An 18,092-nucleotide genomic window follows, 5' to 3' on the forward strand; every position below is an offset into this window, starting at 1 on the left:
CACTTTTTTTTTTTTTTTTTTTTTTTTTTTTTTAGCAGCACTTCTATTTAGTCATCTGGCTCTGAGACCAGGATCAGGGTCTGTCTGAGCTGTAAAAGCAGCATCCTATAAAGAAATAAAAAATTTTCCTCCTACTTCAGCATAGGAAAAATCTTAAGTTAATCTTTAATTATACAAATAACATCTGAATATATTCTCCTTGTAAAAAGCCCATGCATATAGAAGTACCCATTGGGACTTCCCTGGTGGCGCAGTGGTTAAGAATCCGCCTGCCAAGGCGGGGGACACGGGTTCGAGCCCTGGTCCGGGAAGATCCCACAGGCCACGGAGCAACTAAGCCCGCAAGCCACAACTACTGAGCCTGCAAGCCACAGCTACTGAAGCCCTCACACCTAGAGCCCGTGCTCCACAACAAGAGAAGCCACTGCAATGAGAAGCCCGCACACTGCAACGAAGAGTAGCCCCTGCTCGTCTCAACTAGAGAAAGCCCGCACACAGCAACGAAGACCCAACGCAGCCAAAATTAATTAATTAATTAATTTATTTATATAAAATAAGAAGTACCCATTGACCACTCCTGGGCCTAATCCTGATTCCCTCCCAACCCCCATTCCATGCTCCCCATCCCCCGCCCCCATGTAAACATCATTATCAGACCCAACTCCATGCAGCTACTTACAATTTGTGCCTTTGGAAAAATACATATATTTGTATGCGTGTGCATATATATATAAACATTTTTTTAATGAAGATATAATTTACATACTGTAAAATCCCTCCTTTTGAAGAAATGTACAGTTCTATGAGTTTTGACAACTGCATACAGTATTGTAATCATCACTACCATCAAGATGTAAACCAGTCCTATAACCCCCTAAATTCCCTTGTGCCCCTGTCATCAAACCCTCCTCTTATTCCCAGTCACTGGCAATTACTGATCTGTTTTCTTATGTATTTGAACCTCCTTTTAAAACATAAAAATGGAAATATATTATTGAATATTTTCATTGTGTTCAAGTTGTCCTTTTCACTTATCCACCTGTCCTGTGACCCAAGTCTGAACAGATCTTTCTCACCGAATGAATAGGACATGTCAATTCAGCCTCTTCCCACTGATAGACATCTCGGGGGCTGCCAATACTTCACTACCATAAGTGAGGCTGCAACGAACATTCCTCTGAGTGTCTCTTTGTGCAAGTGTTTCTCTGGGGTATATACTGAGAAATGGAACTTCTGGATTGTGGGCTGTGCCCATTTGAAATGTTGACATATTTTGTCAAGTTATCTTCAACAATGGGGATACTGATTTCCATTCCCAAGACCAATTTATGGGGCCACTGCTTCCCCACACTCTGGCTAATAGAAATTATCATAGTGAAATCTGTGTCAATCTGAGGAGGAAAGTGGCATTTCATTGTTTTTTTTTTTTTTTTTTTTTTTTTTTTGCGGTACACAGGCCTCTCACTGCCATGGCCTCTCCCGTTGCGGAGCACAGGCTCCTGACCCGCAGGTTCAGCGGCCATGGCTCACGGGCCCAGCCGCTCCGCGGCACGTGGGATCTTCCCAGACCGGGGCACAAACCTGTGTCCCCTGCATCGGCAGGCGGACTCTCAACCACTGCGCCACCAAGGAAGCCCCATTTCATTGTTTTAATTTACCTGTTCCTAACTACTAGTGAAGCTGGGCATTTTTTCATACTTATTGATCATTTAGTACTATTTTATTCTATAAAGTACCTATCGATATATCTTCAGTCTAATTTTTCTCTTAGGATGGTTTTCTGTTTCATATTGATTCCAAAGAGTTCTTTGTGTGTTCAGTCTGCTAATCCTTCATCAGAAATATATGTTGTAAATACTTTGAGAGCATAAATTGACACAATTTTCCTGGACAGTAGTCTCCTCCCTCTCGAATTCTCACTGAGCTGTCAGAGGAAATGTAACCCTACGAAAGCCTTCACAGCAGTGCTGGAATACAGGGAAGGGTGGCATCAGGGAACCAGAGAATTAAAAAAAAAAAAAAAATCAGTGGAAGATATGAAGGCAAACTGGCTACAGCTGGTGCCTCCCTTCCCAGCCATCGGAGGCCCAGGTTTGTGGGCCTCCAGGGTGGGGGGAGCAGACAGGTGGGGGGGCAGAGGCAGTTTCTGAGCTTCCTCCTCCATTCCTGACCTACACTAGTCCACCCCCAGGGACCCAGGAGGGCCACTGTCCCGAAGCTCCATCCAGCAGGGAGACACACAGTAAACAAATCCTCTTCCATGTAATTCTTCTTGTAATTTAGAGCTGTGATTATAACGCGGCAGGGCCCTAGGGTACCTTCCCAGGACAGATTCTGCCCCTCCCAGCCCATAATGTCCTCCACCTGCCCCTTGTCTGTAGAGAAACTTTAGCCAGAGAAGAAACTTAACCAGAGAAGTGAGAAATTACAGAAGCAAAGGAAAACAGTCAAGCAAAGCAAAATATTAGTTTAGCCATTAAACCAAGTCAAGGACCTTTACTTCCTCCTCAAGGGCTATAGATAACATTCTGAGCCACGTCCTCTGAGCTGTTTTGCAGATACTGAAACCGCCACAGGTGGAAGAAATTAACTACATGATGACCAGACCGTAGCCATGACAAACTGCTCCATCTCACACAATTCCAAGAATTAATCTCAAGGAAATGGGAACAAACTGACCCTGGAGTTAAAGATTAACTGTACCTAAAACAATCAAGATGATGCTGATCAGGCCACCACCTAACCAACTTCAAGATGAACTGTCAGGGGCTTCCCTGGTGGCGCAGTGGTTGAGAGTCCGCCTGCCGATGCAGGGGACGCGGGTTTGTGCCCCAGTCCGGGAGGACATGCTGCAGAGCGGCTGGGCCCGTGAGCCATGGCCACTGAGCCTGCGCGTCCAGAGGCTGTGCTCCGCAACGGGAGAGGCCACAGCGGGGAGAGGCCACAGCGGGGAGAGGCCACAGCGGGGAGAGGCCACAGCGGGGAGAGGCCCGCGTACCGCAAAAAAAAAAAAAAAAAAGATGACTGTCCGCGCTGACAGTGCTGCTCTGCACTTAGCCCCCTCCTTCTGCCTATACACCCCTGAAACTCCCCTTTAAAAGCTCTTGCCCCCTGATTGACAGTGGAGAGTTGGTTCCTTGGGACACGAATCCACCTTCCACCCAGGATTGCCAGCTTCCCCAATACAGCTATCTTTCCTTTTACCCAACACTTGTCTCTCAGTACTGGATTCCTGAACGACGAGCAGCTGAACCTGAGTTCAGCAACATAGGTGCTCCCAAGGAAACGCACAGGGCATTCTGAGAACATGCACAGACCTGAACTGGGCTGCTGTGTCAGGGAAGGCTTGCTCAGAGGACGTGATGTTTCAACTAGGAACTGAAGGATGAGACTGAGTTATGGGGAGAAGGTGAGTGGGGAGAATTCCAGCCGAGGGGTTCAAAGGCCCCGAGGGGCTCAGGGACAGAGCGGAGCACGGCAAGGCTGTTGCTGGGGAGCTCGTGGGCTGAGGCCACCGAGGAAGCCTTGTGAGAGCTTCTAAGCACACGGGTTTGAAGGGAGGTGAGTTTTAGTTTGATAGAATCCGGGGGCTGACGCTCTGAACATCTCCCCAGTGCCCAGAGCGCCTGCGTACCCCCTGCCCCAACGCCGCACGCCAGCACTTAGGTGCGCCTTACCTGCCATTCTACCTCCTCGCTGGAGAACCTGTCCGTGGGCCCACTGGGGCTGTCCCGGGAGTTCTCGGCTCCATCTTGCTCCAGGACTGGCAGCAGGTACTGAGAAGGGGGGTAGTATTCCAGCCCTGACGCTGCAAGAGATGGACACCAGCTGACCAGGAGGGAGGAGAAGACCTGGGAACCCAGAACAGTCCGCTCCGGCCTCTCTCACCCAGCACCCCACCCCTGCCAGCATCCTGTCCCACCCCTGCCTCAGTCCACTGCACCCCTCCGCTAGACGCTGAGCCCTCGTGTGCTGCTCACAGGCCTGACGCCTGGGCCTTAAATGTGGCAAGAGCTCAATAAGCATCAGCTGAGTGAATAAACACCGCCCCCTCCCCTCCCCTCCCCCCGCCCCCACCTGCCTCTTTACCATCCAAATGAGAATGAGGTGATGGAAAAAGCCTGAACTTAGTAAAGAAGCCTGGGTCCAAGACCCAGCTTTCCCCATAATTTCTTGTGTATGGGCAAGATGCTTGCCTTCTCTGGCCCTGTGTAATGTCCTCCTGCATCATCTGAAAGGATTCATAATCTTTGCCCATTCTGCCTTATTCCTGCTGATTTGTAGGTGCTCTTTACATACTGTAGTTAATAACCTTGGGTCTATAATATATGTTGCAACTATCTTCTTCCAGTTGGTAACTTGTCTTTTTAACTTTGATGATAGTATCCTTTTGAGGTAAAGTTGTTTAGATTTTAATGTAGTAAAGTCACCTTTTTTCCCCTACCAAAGGATATAAATAGGCAATTCACAAGGAATACTAAAAATGGGCAGTAGACATATGAAAAAATATTCAAATAATCAAGGAAATTACATTAAAATAATAATAGGCTCTCTTGTTTACCCATCAGATTAGAAGACTTTTAAAGATCTCACCAAGCAGTAGCCAGGTTGTGGGGAAGAAGAGTCCTCTCAGATACTCCTCATGGAATGTAAACTGATGTAACCTCTTCAGAGGCAACACAGAGTGCTTGTCCCTCTTACACCTACCAACTCTACTATTGCCTGCCAGAGAGGTGTGGGGTAAAACATTCATTCCAGGGGAAAACTCGAAATAACTTCCATACATAAGCGATGGGGCTCCGCCATGTGAAATACTCTACAGCAGTTTATAACAAGGCAGATCCACACATTCTGGGATAGGAAAAGGCCCAAGACCTATTCTTGAGTGAAAAAAGCAGGGCATAGAATCACCTAGTATGACATCTTCTGTGGGGTTTTTTCTTTTATGTTTTTAAAAGGGTGAAACCAACGATTTTACGTACATACATATACCTGCTACACAGTTTAAATAAATTGAAGGATTTTGTTTTTTCGGTTGTACTGCTTGGCTTGTGGGATCTTGGTTCCCCGACCAGGGAATGAACCCAGGCCCCAGCAGTGAAAGCACCAAGTCCTAACCACTGCACTGCCAGGGAAGTCCCCGGGTTATTTTTTAAACTGTATAGTAGGTATACATATGTTCACTGCTTTATTCCTTACGTCTTTTGTACACCTACTATTGCATAACTTTAAAAATCTTTTAAAATAAATGGTTCGGTCTAGCTCGACCATTGGCCGGGGTACCCATTACAATCACCTGCTGCTCAAAGATTAAATTGGTAGATACATGGCCTGATTAGCTGTTGTGTGATGCACGTGTAACTTCTCTTTCCTTTTTAACTGCAGTATAACATACACACAGAAAAGAACACAAAATCTTCATGAACAGCTTGATGAATGTTTAAAAGTGAACACACTCTCAGAAGCAGGAATCAGGTTTGGTTCAGAGCTCAGGTGCTGATAAAAGTGCATGTTCCTTTGCGTCTGGCTTCTCTCACTCCACGTGTGTCCGTGAGCTCATCCAGCTTGTTGAGCACAGCAGCAGCTTGTTCTTTCTGGTTGCTGTTTGGTGCTCATTTGTGAGTATAAAACAGCTCACCACTCTGCTACGTTACAAATAGTGCTGCTATGAGAATTTCCATACCTAGCTTTGGGCATTTGTTCATACGCATTTCTCTCTTGGGCACCTACCGAGGTGTGGAGCCAATGGGTCATAGGGTATTTGAATGTTCAGCTTGAGTAGATACTGACAACAATTTTCTGAAGTCTTTTCGGGTTCATGCTCCCACTGGCAGAGTATGGAAGCTCCAGCTGCTCCGCATCTTCTCAATTCTTGGTATTGACAAATTAACTTTGGCCATGTTAGTGGGTGTCTTAGGGTTTAAGTATTTCTTTGCAGTCTTAAAAAAATTTTTTTATTTATTTTTGGCCGCATTGGGTCTTCATTGCTGCATGTGGGCTTTCTCTAGTTGCGGAGAGTGGGGGCTACTCTTTGTTGTGGTGCGCAGGCTTCTCATTGCAGTGGCTTCTCTTGTTGTGGGGCACGGGCTCTAGGCACATGGGCTTTAGTAGTTGTGGCACCTGGGCTCTGTAGTTGTGGCTCGCAGGATCTAGAGCGCAGGCTCAGTAGTTGTGGCGCACGGGCTTAGTTGCTCCATGGCATGTGGTATCTTCCCGGATCAGGGCTCGAACCCATGTCCCCTGCCTCGGCAGGCGGATTCTTAACCACTATGCCACCAGCGAAGTCCTTCTTTGCAGTCTTAATTTGCATTTTTTAAAATAGATGTTTATTGGAGTGTAATTGCTTCACAATACTGTGTTAGTTTCTGTTGCACAACACAGCAAATCAGCCATATGCATACACATGTCCCCATATCCCCTCCCTCTTGAGCCTCCCTCCCATCCTCCCTATCCCACCCCTCTAGGTCATCACAAAGCACCGAGCCAATCTCCCTGTGCTATGCGGCTGCTTCCCACCAGCCAACTATTTTACATTCCGTAGTGTATATATGTCGATGCTACTCTCACTTCACCCCAGCTTCTCCCTCCCACCCCATGTCATCAAGTCCATTTTCTATATCTACCTCTTTATTCCTACCCTGCAACTAGGTTCATCAGTATCTTTTTTTTTTTTTAGATTCCATATATATGTGTTAGCATACGGTATTTGTTTTTCTCTTTCTGACTTACTTCACTCTGTATGACAGACTCTAGGTCCATCCACCTCACTACAAATAACTCAATTTTGTTTCTTTTTATGGCTGAGTAAATATTCCATTGTATATATGTGCCACATCTTCCTTATCCATTCATCTGTTGATGGACATTTAGGTTGGTTCCATGCCCTGGATATTGTAAATAGTGCTGCAATGAACACTGTGGTGCATGTCTCTCTCTCTCTTTTTTTTTTTTTTTTTGCGGTACGCAGGCCTCTCACTGTTGTGGCCTCTCTCGTTGCGGCGCACATTAATTTGTTAATGTGGTGTATCACATTGACTGATCTGAGTATATTGAAGAATCCTTGCATCCCTGGGTTAATCTGCATTTTTAATTGACTAAAACCATGTTGAGCACTTTTATCAGATACTATTGGCCCTCTGGATAATCTCTTCTATAAAATTCTGATTCAAGTCTTTTGACAACAGCTTTTCCTTATTGATCTGTAGTTCTTTTTGTCTCCTAGGAATAAGTCCTTTGTTGGATATGTATGCATTGCAGATATCGACTCCAACTTTATGGCTTGCCTTTTCTTTCCCCATGTGGTGTTTTTTGAAGAGGAGAAGTTTTTGATTTAATGAAATCTAATCTATCAGTCTTTTATGGTTAGTGCTGCCTGTCTAAGGAAGAGGTTAGGTTAATGTTCTTTTTTTTCCCCACATGAATATCCAATTGATTCAGAATTGTTTATTGAAAAGACCTTTGCTTTTCTTTCTCACTGCTTTGCAATGGCACCTCTGTCACAAATCAGATGACCATATGTATGCAAGTCCTGGCCATGTTCTAAAATTTCCACAGGTGGACAAGAGCCCCTAATTCAGCACATCCAGGCTGACAGGAGGTAACTGGGTGTACTGCTTTCCCCTCCTGGCACCCAGTCCAGGGGTGGCCCTGGGTTCTCGCCGCTCCTCCAAGTCCACCCCATGGTGGCCTCTCTCCCGGATGACCCCAGTGACTTCCTAACTGGTCCCCGTCCTTGCTTCCTCCAATCCCTCCTCTTTACTGCGGCCGGAGTGGTCTTTGTAAAAAGCGACTCTGATGAAACCCCCTCCTGTCTGATCCCGGCCGGGTGCCCTCTCCAGCCTCGTCTGCTCCTCTCGCCTCTACTTGTGCACCAGCCTCCTGGCCTTCTCTCCGTCATGCTTCCAGCTCCCCCGCCCCTCCAGGCCCTTCAACGTGCACCTCCTTCTGCCAGGAACATCCTTCTCTCTTTTCTAATCAACCCTCAGGTTTCAGTCGAGCCACTTTCTTGGAAAGACCTTCCCCGAGGGCCCAGCCTAAACCAGGGGCCCCGTTCTACTCTCTTGTAGCCACGATTGGTAATCGTATTTCCTTGTGTGACGACCTGCTTTGCCTGTTTCTCCTGCCAGACCTGGAGAGCTCTGAGCAGGCAGGGACCGTGGCGTCCCCCAGCCACCTGGTTGGCGCAGAGCAGTCCCAGGGGTCACGTCTGGTGCTCCCTGAGTGAAGGAGGCAGGCTGCCTGGCTTTACCTTTGCAGAGGAACTGCTGGATGGCCTCGGTGCCGGCGCCGCACACTTCCTGTGGGGGGTAGACCATGGATGACGCGTCCAGGCTCAGAGTCTGCAGACACAAGGGGACCCCTCTTTATACGTCGTTCACTTCACTGCTCAACGCGATCAAGATGTAAGGTCTTTAAAGAGGTAATCAAGTTTGAAACAAAGTCACCTGTCTGGGCCCTAATCCAGTGTCAACTGGTGTCCTTAAAAGATGAGGAAATTAGGACACGGACACATACTGAGGGAGGACGATGTGAGGACACAGGGAGAAGACGGCCGTCCACAAGCCAAGGAGAGAGGCCTCAGAAGAAACCAACCCTGCCGAGACCTTGATCTTGGACTTCCAGCCTCCAGGAACGTGAGAGAAGAAAAGTCTATTGTTTAAGCTCCCCAGCCTGGGGTGCTTCGTTAGGGTAGCCCTGGGAGACTAACACAGTGTCCGCGGTGCTCACCTTCCCCTGCCCACTACCCCCTGCTCTGATGAATCTCAGTTTCTGCAGCTCCAAGCTGAGGCCACTCCCTCCCTGACAGCACCCAGGCTCTTTATGCCCTGGACCCTCCAGGCACAGCAACTTCCAACCACATCAGCTTCCCTGCTCTCCCCTTAATGTGTCCTGGGCTTTCCCACCTCCTGCCTTTTCCCGAACTGTTTCCTCCACCTGCAATGCTCCCGTTACCCGTGTCTACTTCTCCAAAGCTTTTTCCTCTTTCAAGGTCTGGCTCAAATACCATGTCTTTCATAGAATGTTAATTAACCCCATCAGGATTTGGCATTATCTCTTCACTCTAGAAATCTGTTTTCCTGCCTCCATCATGGCAGCAAAAGTCACATAATTACAACGGTTCACACTTCAGGCCATGTGAGCCCCTGAGGACATTGAGACCTCTGTGACCCCAGCACCCCGTGACCAGGGCAGGCCTCCAGGAATGTGGGAAGGGAGCGGTGGGAAGGCCAGGTAGGACCCCAGGTGAGAACATCTCCCCACCTACCTCCAGGGTTCGAACGTGCGCCAGCATCTGCGGCAACCTCTGAATCTCGCTTTCACTGATGTCGAGAGTACGCAGGCTCCGAAGCTCCCCCAAGGTGTCTGGAAGCTCCTTCAGCCTGTTGTCTGGAGGGATCCCAATGGCACGGCTCAGCACCCCAAAACCCCTTCACCATCTTCCTGCCTGACTCCCGTGAGGACCCAGGGAGGAGGGTGCCCCCCTCTGAGCCTGGGGCATGTGCCAGGGCCTGGAACCTGAGACTCCATAAGGAAAAACATGGCAGTGGAGTTTCAGTGACCTGGGTTCAAGTTCCCATTCCACCACTTATTAGCTGAGTGACTTTGGAAAACTGACGCCCTCCCTGGACCAGTTTCTCATCTGTAAAATGCGGATGATAATACTATTTGGCCTCATAGGAATACTGAGGGATTCAATGAGATTATGCATATGAGGTGCTCAGCACAGGGCCTACCACATAGTAAGTGGTTAGTAAGTTGGGTACCATTATTTTTTTCATTGTTTATATGTAACAAATGGGTAAACTGAGGCATTCTGTACAGAAAGTGCTTAAGGCCAACAAGAAATGAAAGAGTTGGGGGTAGGGGGAGGCACGCATTAGAATCTCGGCCCGTCACTATTGCTCTGGGTGGTCTGGAGCAAGTCACTGCTCTCTGAGCCTCGTTTTCCTCACGTGTAAATTGGGGATAAGATCTCCTTCCTCTCCCTACCTCAGGGATTTGTCATGAGGCTCACGGCACCGCTGAATTTGGAAGTGCTCTTCAGAGGCGGGAAGCACTATTCAGAATCACTCGTGCCCAGTCCGTCCACCACATTCTAAACACCAGTGACTGAGCCTCGGGGGCCTAGCTGTCAACATCGTCTGCCCTCCTCCCTGTGAGACCCTGGCTCAGAGGAGTCACAGGAACCCTCCAGATGCCCTGTCTCTGGTTACCATGAAGACAGATGGACTAAATAGGAAGTCAGACAGTTTAGAGTGACACCTGGGGGCTGGCTGCCCTCGTGCTCAATGGTTCTCAGGAGGAGCACCCTGTGGATGCTGGCTGCGTCAGCCCAGAGCTGACCAAGGGTCACACGGACAGGTTTTCCTGGCCCCTACCTTTCACATTGAGGGTCTGGAGCTGGATCAGGTTCCCAATGGAACGTGGGAGATACGTCAGTTGATTCCTTTCCACGTTCAACACCTAAGAAAGAGGGAAAAATGGCATGAGAATGCACACACACAGACAACAGTGTCTACCCTGCTTCAGGCCAGGCGTCATCCGGGCACCACACACACCTCTATCTCCTGACAGCCCTGTGAGGAAGATAAAGATTGTTATGATCCCATTTGAGAGATGGGAAAACTGAGACTCAGAGCAGTGAAGTCATGTGTCCAGGAGGGCAAAGCCAGACTTTGAACCTAGTTCTTGCTGAGGTTGTATCATTTATATTGACCACAAAATAGCCAACAATGGCCCCACAATCAGGGCGGGAGGAAGAAGGGGACGAGCAGATTCAGGGATCCAGGTGAGGCAGCATGTGATGAGGCCTAGTTATCCCAGTGTTAGCAGAAGGAAGCTGGGCTGCATAAAGGCAATGGGATCTGCCCAAGGCTTCAAGGCCGGCAGCTGGTGGTGCCGGGATTGAAACCCCAGACTTGTTGGATCCCAAAGGCCACACTCCCTCCAGGATGTGGCATCATGAGGTGAGCGAGGCTGACAGGATGACACATGAGGAAGCCATTAAAAATAGATATGATGGAAAGGGAAGCACATTAAAAATAATGTGGCAGGGCTTCCCTGGTGGCGCAGTGGTTGAGAGTCAGCCTGGCGATGCAGGGGACACGGGTTCGTGCCCCGGTCCAGGAAGATCCCACATGCCGTGGAGCGGCTGGGCCCGTGAGCCATGGCCGCTGAGCCTGCACGTCTGGAGCATGTGCTCCGCAACAGGAGAGGCCACAACAGTGAGAGGCCCACTTACCACAAAAAATAAAAATAAAAATAATGTGGCAGATGAATATTTGATGAACCAAAGGATGGTTACGAGTTATTATCAGGTATCCAAAGGTTACAAAACAGTGAATGCAGCAATTCTACAAAAATATATACGTAAACAATTCCCAAAAGATCCTACACCCAGGTATTCATTGTGGCTCTCTCTCAGTGGGGGCAGTTACTACTATTCAGCCACATGTTCTCCATGTGACCCTGGGCAAGTTACAGTCATCCCTCTGGACCCGTTCTCTCTTCTGTAAATGTGATAACAGCACCCACCTCGCAGGGTAGTTCATTCAAGTCATCTTGAGTCTCCTCCACGTGGGAGGCAGTGCGCTAGGTGAGGACGCTGCCCGCACAGAGATCACAGTTCGGGAGGGGAGCCAGCTGAGCATAACTAGTAATTACAGACCGCGATCAGTGCTCTCTGGGAAATACGCGGGTCGAGACAGAGGCGAACAAGATGGATCCACCTAGATGGGGGGGTTGGGGAGGATTCGCAGGGACATTTGGGCTGAGATGGAGGAAGAGCCACTCGGGCAGAAGGAAGAGCCTTGTGGAGAGGCCCTGCCGGGGGTGGGGCGCACAGGGCCAGAGGGTTTTAGGAGTTGAGTGCAGACAGTGGAGGGGAGAGAGAAGGAAAGGAGGCTGGGAAGACAGGAGGGCCCAGCGTACAGGGTCTGATGGGGCACAGTGAAGAGAAGGGATTTTAATCTAAGTGTGAAGGACAGCGCGTCTTCCTCTGTGAACCGGGGATGATGCTAACACCAGCCTCACAGAGTGGCTGTGAGGAATCAATCAATTGACAGCGCAAGCGAAACGCTTAGCTTGGTGCTGGCATGCAGTGAACGCTCAGTAAATGCAGGGGCTGCCACTGACAGGGAGCAGAAGTGAGACGGTGAGTCAGAGTGCTGAACTCATCATTTGGAAAAGGTAGACTCTCTGGGCGCTCTTTTTCTTTAAAGTGGCGGAAGCTCATGATGAAATCCCAAAAGCACATGCCAAAAACAGGGTGGAGAGATGCCCACAGCCCAGACTGCTCTGTTGATGCCATCACTGGGCATCTCAAGAGCAAAGGGGGAGGAGCCGGTGGCACCAAGTGCAGCCCTGGCTAGAAAGAGCACGACCAGAACATTCCAGGTCTGTGTGGCTGCCATTTCTTGCTTAGGTGGTCAGAGGTGGGTGTTCTGTTTCCTGAAGCCATACCTGGAGGGCTGTCAGCTGCCCTATATCATCAGGAAGGGCTGTCAGCTGATTATCATGAAGATCCAGAACCTGCAGAAGGAGAACAAATTTAACACCTATAAGTCACCTGCTGAGAAAGGCTCTCTCATTTCAGGCTCCGGAGAGACAGGGTGAGGTTGGACAGGAGTGCCCCACGCCTCTGGTGTTGAAAGCAGGAGCACTGACCCTTCCTCCCCAACTAAATGATCATTCCATCTCATTTCCTTTCTAAAAGTATCATACCACTTCATTCTCTTATTTATCAAATATTTATTTTTACTGTTGAGTGAAAAAAGCGAGCTATAAAAGAGTATGCATAGATATTCACGTTAAAAACGCCTCATGGGGGCTTCCCTGGTGGCGCAGTGGTTGAGAGTCCGCCTGCCGATGCAGGGGACACGGGTTCGTGCCCCGGTCCGGGAGGATCCCACATGCTGCAGAGCGGCTGGGCCCATGAGCCATGGCCGCTGAGCCTGTGCGTTCAGAGCCTGTGCTCCACAACGGGAGAGGCCGCAACAGTGAGAGGCCCGCATACCGCAAAAAAAAAAAAAAAAAAAAGCCTCATGGTATAAATACGTATTTGCATAGTAAAATACTACCAAATATGCAATAAAATATTGATAGTAGTTCCCTAGAGTGTGAAATTGTATGTTTTTCCTTATGCTTAACTGTATTTCCTAATGTTTTTAACAATGAAAATGAGCAAAATATATATATATGTGTGTGTGTGTGTGCGCACATACGTACTAGAAAATGCATATATACGAAATATATACATAAACATAAACATTTTTTAATGTTATCTTTTTTCTGATTATAAAAATAATACACGTTGGACCAGAAAAATGAAGAGAAGTAAAAACGACCCCTAATCCCTGTACACCATCATGAGCCATAAAAACTACTTTGATGCCTACGCTGCCAGTCTTTTCTCCCTGTGTGTGTACCCACTGCCACAGCTTATGTTCCTGTGGAACCACCCTGGGGTCTCACCTCACATATACTGTGACTATATCCCAGTCCTTGTCCTGGGGGCGCTGTCAGGAGGGAGGGAGGTGCCCCAGCTCACCAAGCTTTCACGCACTGACCACACAACACCTGGCGTCCCTCCTGTTCCTTCCTGTTTGGGCTCATTGGTCTCCCTGCTCTCTGCCAGCTCACTTGCTATGAGCTTATGGTTTGCCTTTCCACCTAGCTCCCTAAGGGCAGGGCCTGTGGCTGCTTCTTTTTGCAACTGCACCCCACACAAAGCACAGACAAGGTGCCCGATAAACCATGCTCACTAAACCCCAGAGTCACCATGACACTAGGCATGTCTGGCCTAAACTCTGACAGAGGACACGTGAAGGGAGCAGGGATGCTGGCTACCACCTGGAACACCACGCAGAGTCCCCGACGCCTGGGAGAAGGGCCCCAGTACCTTGATGGTGGCGAGACTCAGGAGGCTGCAGGATTTAGGAAGCAGGGAAGTGAGGTGATTCGTGTGGACAATCAACACCTGTGTGGAAAAGATTTTTGACATGTTAGGCTGAAGAAGAGCAGCAGGGAGGGAAGGCTGGAGGCGGGGCAGCCAGCTCAGCTCAGGCTGCTAGGGGCCCCGCCCGGCCCAGTTCTCTGCTCCGGCAGATGTCACAAGGGATGTCTCCAAATGTGGAACCAGATTGACCTTAAAATCTGGAGTTTCCAGGGTGAAAGGGACCTTAGAGGTCTAATTCTACCTTCCATCCCGAGAAGGGATCCCCATGCAGCTGACCTGATCTTAACCTCCCTCAGCTTCAGTATCTTCTTGTGGAAAATAGAGAATAATAACTTCCTGTCTGAGGGCTGCCATTGATGGTTAACAAGCTAACAGACAAAAATCACTTAGCCCAGGGCTGGCACGTGGTCCAGCGCTCAATCCGAGTCATCTATTGCTGTTTTTGTTAGGCGGCAGCCCCTGCATGGATACGCCAGTGTCAAGGAGCTCACTGCTCTGTTGGTATGGAACACGTTTTACCTCCCTTCATTTAGACACTTCATTTAGAATACTCTTACCTATCTGCATTCAAGTCTGCAATGCCTTTCTGAAAAATCATTCATTCCACTCTTAACCTCCCCTGGGTGACCAGAATGAAATGAGTGTAGTTTTTATTATTATTATTTAAACAAACAAACAAACAAGCAAATAAATAAATAAATTTTTGGCCGCATTGGGTCTTCGTTGCTGCACGCAGGCTTTCTCTAGTTGTGGCGAGCGGGGGCTACTCTTTGTTGCAGTGCATAGGCTTCTCATTGCGGTGGCTTCTCTTGTTGCAGAGCATGGGCTCTAGGCACGCGGGCTTCAGTAGTTGTGGCTCGCGGGCTCAGTAGTTATGGCTCACGGGCTCTAGAGCATAGGCACAGTAGTTGTGGTGCACAGGCTTAGGTGCTCCGCAGCATGTAGGATCTTCCCGGACCAGGGCTCGAACCCATGTCCCCTGCATTGGCAGGTGGATTCTTAACCACTGCACCACCAGGGAAGTCCCATAGTTTTTATTATTAATAACAATGCGGTTACTCAGTGTCTACTATGTGGCAGGCACTATACTCAGGGCATTTATCTCTCTTTCTACCTGCCTACCTACCTCACCTGTAATTCTAATAAAAGCTCTGTGAGAGTAGAACTACGGATGTCTTCATTTCAGATGTCTTCTCAGATGAAGAAACTGAGATGTAAGAGCCTAAGGAAGTTGCCCAATTCAGGAGGGGCGAAGCCAGGACTGCAAAGCCAGAGCTGCCTGATGCCAAAGCCTGCTCTCCTGTGAACACACCTGCTGCAGACTGAAAGGGTGCAATTCAGAGAGAAGGGGGATGTCTGTGCCAGGAAGACAACTCCTAGAATTCCCGCCTGATTTCAAACAAGCAAACAAGCAATAAATAATTCTCTGAAAACGAAGATCTGTCTCACCTTCTTCTGCAGAACTTTGCATGTTGCAAAAGCCCCAAAGGGAATCTAAGATAAGATAAAGAAGGATCAGTGCCCTCCCTCCTGCCAGTTTTTAACTTGTGTTCTGAGTGGCACACGCGTTGGGGAGAGACGGGGCAGGAGGTGGATAAGTCTAAGCCTGGGGAAAGCTGGGAGGAACGCTGCTCGGGTGGTCAGCCCTCCCTTCCAATCAGCTATCGGGTGACTGCCTGCCCACGCACCCACCCCACCCCCAACAGGAACGCTATGAGAGGCAAAAGAAAGATCTCTGGTGCTTGGCAGAGAATCCCAGGCTCTCCCAGTGCCCTAGGAATCCGTGAGTACATTTTCTAGACTCTGTGACTCTTGAAGACTATGCTGAAGCCCAAAGATTGTCTCAATTCTCTTGGACAAGAACAAAATCTAAGGAAACACCTCTTGACAGGAGCTTCTGGCCTTTTAAAAGCCTCAGTCTACATCTATCTTTCCCAGGGACACGTGATCTAAGAAAGAAGGGCAGACAAAAATTCACGGGCCAACCACCACCCCAGTTTACCTCTGAGAGCTCACATTTAGAGATGTCAAGAATGTCATCTGCCCCAGCTTCTTTTGCCTAGGGATAAAAAGAGTTAAAAAAAGAGGGTCCAACCTTCCAGAGTGGACAAATCAGGCAAAGAGACATAGGATTAAGGGGCTTCAAGAGATCACAGACACCATCTGGTTCAACTAGTCCATTTTGAAGGTCGACCAATGACCTCTGCTTTAATGGGGCTTGAGGTCCAGCAGAGAAGAGCGTGAACGAGTAATGAGAAGTGTGACCGGCTTATGGAGGGCAAGTGCAATGTGGAGCCCTGTCGCGTGGGGCAGAGGTGGTGATGGGGATGGATGGATGCAGAGGAAATCCATTTTCTCTCACCAGACACATCTGGTACTCCAGCCGTTTCCGAGCCTCCTCACTGGGTTTCCGCTTCCGGAAGAAGAGTGGCATCCTTCCTTTTTCCCAGAGCAATCTTCACAACACTAGGGCATAGGAGAGAAGTTAGGGCCTGGGGACTCTGTCACGGGTCCCCAACATCCAGGACAGGTAGCACAGTAACACAGAGCATGTAGCTGATCTGCTGGACTATGAGTTCCTTGTGGGCAGGGGCTGTGTCCATCGTGACCATCAATCTGTGCCCTGAGCCTGGCACAGCAGGTGCTCAACACTCTTTGTTCTTTGCTGACTAAAAATAAGCAGCAGTATGTGGAAAGAGCACAACAGCAAGCCAGGTGACCTGGGCTTGAGCCCACATTTGCCCCTGACCCACTGTGAGACCCTGGCATACCCTTTCCCCATTCTAGGCCCCCATCTCTCCTCCAGGTTAGACAAGGGGGTTGACTTGGAGAAGTTTCCTCAGGTCCTTCCCAAGGATGCTCCTTGAGGACTCTAACAGACTTGGCTGATGAATCCCTTGTAGGCCCTGAAAGACTATCAGAGTGGCATCAGCAAACCAAACACTGCATGGCTTTAGCCAGCCCTGACCTTGACCCTGGGGAACTCAACTACATCATAACCAAAGAGATTTCTGAGCTAAATAAAAATTCAACAGCAATCCTCAGGCATCTTGCCACTCTCACAGTTATTATTCCATTTGATTCTCACCACAGCCCTCTTTATAGTAACAAAACTGACGCTCATCAAGTTCAGCGAGCTGGTTATACAGCCTGGACTGTGGCAGAACCAGTCTGGAACTCTGCTCTTTCAAGTCCCGATCCTGTGGAGTTTGCCCAACTCCTTGGTGCTTCAGTAACTTAGCACACATTAAGTATACCGTCCTGAACTCAGAAGCCAGGTGCTCACTGCCTGCCTGGTACCAGAAAATATCAGATTTGATATGGGACAGCGATGGGCCAGGAAGCAACCATACAGGGAAGCTTATGGTTAACAGCATGGGCTTTGGGATGAAATAGAATTTTTTTCTTTTTTGTTTTTTCTTTGTTTAACTGGTTTTGAGTTCCAGATCTGTCACCCACCAACCATGTCCCCTTGGTTCACCTCTCTGAGCCCCAGTCTCCTCATCTGTAAAATGTGAGTAATAATGTTACCAACACTTGGTTCTATTTGGATCCATTTCCATACTTGCAAAGCCCATAGCACAGAACCTGGCACATGATGAGTGCCCAATAAATGTTAACCACGTAGCACCACACATCTAACAAACATTTATTCAGGGCCTGCTACAGCTGAAGGATCTAGGGAGAAAGGGGCCAGGGAGAAGATGCAGTTGAAGAAGACACACACCCATTCCTCAGGGGGAGGCATAGAGATCACAGGTCCCTGCCAATAGAGGTGAAGGCTGTCTGGGGAGCTGGCCAAGCCTGCAGAGCTGGCTCAGGCTCCTCTTGTCACCCCACCTGTCTGCAGGGATGGGGAATGATCTAAAAAGAGCCCTCCCCCATCTCTCCCTGATGACCAGCTCTTATCCACCTGCTCCCCAATGACTAACTTTCCCTCACCTCCTCCCCAACGGCCACCTCTCCTCCATTCCTCCTAGGAGATCAGCTCTTCCCGACCTGCTCCCGGATGTCCACGCCTCATCCATCCCCTCCCCCGACGTCCAGCCCAGATAGGAAGAGCCACACCCTCCTCCCCTGGCTGGGGTGGGCAGTGCCCAACCTTGCTTTGAGGATACACAGGTCTCCGACGTTC

At 49.0% G+C, this 18,092-nt stretch overlaps 1 protein-coding gene across 7 annotated transcripts in view; it reads right to left on the minus strand.

Moving 5' to 3' along the window:
* The window catches only part of LRSAM1 (leucine rich repeat and sterile alpha motif containing 1), a gene marked incomplete at its 5' end in the record, with an annotated part of 40,183 nt that extends 23,792 nt beyond the window's left edge, over window positions 1-16,391 (minus strand). For 4 of the 7 annotated variants that reach the window (XM_079706777.1, XM_079706779.1, XM_079706774.1 and 1 more), the window contains 9 exons: window positions 3,678-3,808; window positions 8,249-8,339; window positions 9,266-9,387; window positions 10,380-10,464; window positions 12,463-12,531; window positions 13,901-13,978; window positions 15,407-15,451; window positions 15,960-16,016; window positions 16,320-16,391. In XM_079706777.1, coding sequence (XP_079562903.1) covers window positions 3,678-3,808; window positions 8,249-8,339; window positions 9,266-9,387; window positions 10,380-10,464; window positions 12,463-12,531; window positions 13,901-13,978; window positions 15,407-15,451; window positions 15,960-16,016; window positions 16,320-16,391 — 750 coding nt within the window. The remainder of the gene's footprint in view (window positions 1-3,677; window positions 3,809-8,248; window positions 8,340-9,265; window positions 9,388-10,379; window positions 10,465-12,462; window positions 12,532-13,900; window positions 13,979-15,406; window positions 15,452-15,959; window positions 16,017-16,319) is intronic. The other 3 variants (XM_079706778.1, XM_079706775.1, XM_079706776.1) reach the window with 2 other exon arrangements.
* Window positions 16,392-18,092: the final 1,701 nt, after the last annotated feature.

The sequence above is a fragment of the Hyperoodon ampullatus genome (assembly GCF_949752795.1).
Source record: "Hyperoodon ampullatus genome assembly, chromosome: 6".
Taxonomy (NCBI): Eukaryota; Metazoa; Chordata; class Mammalia; order Artiodactyla; family Ziphiidae; genus Hyperoodon; species Hyperoodon ampullatus.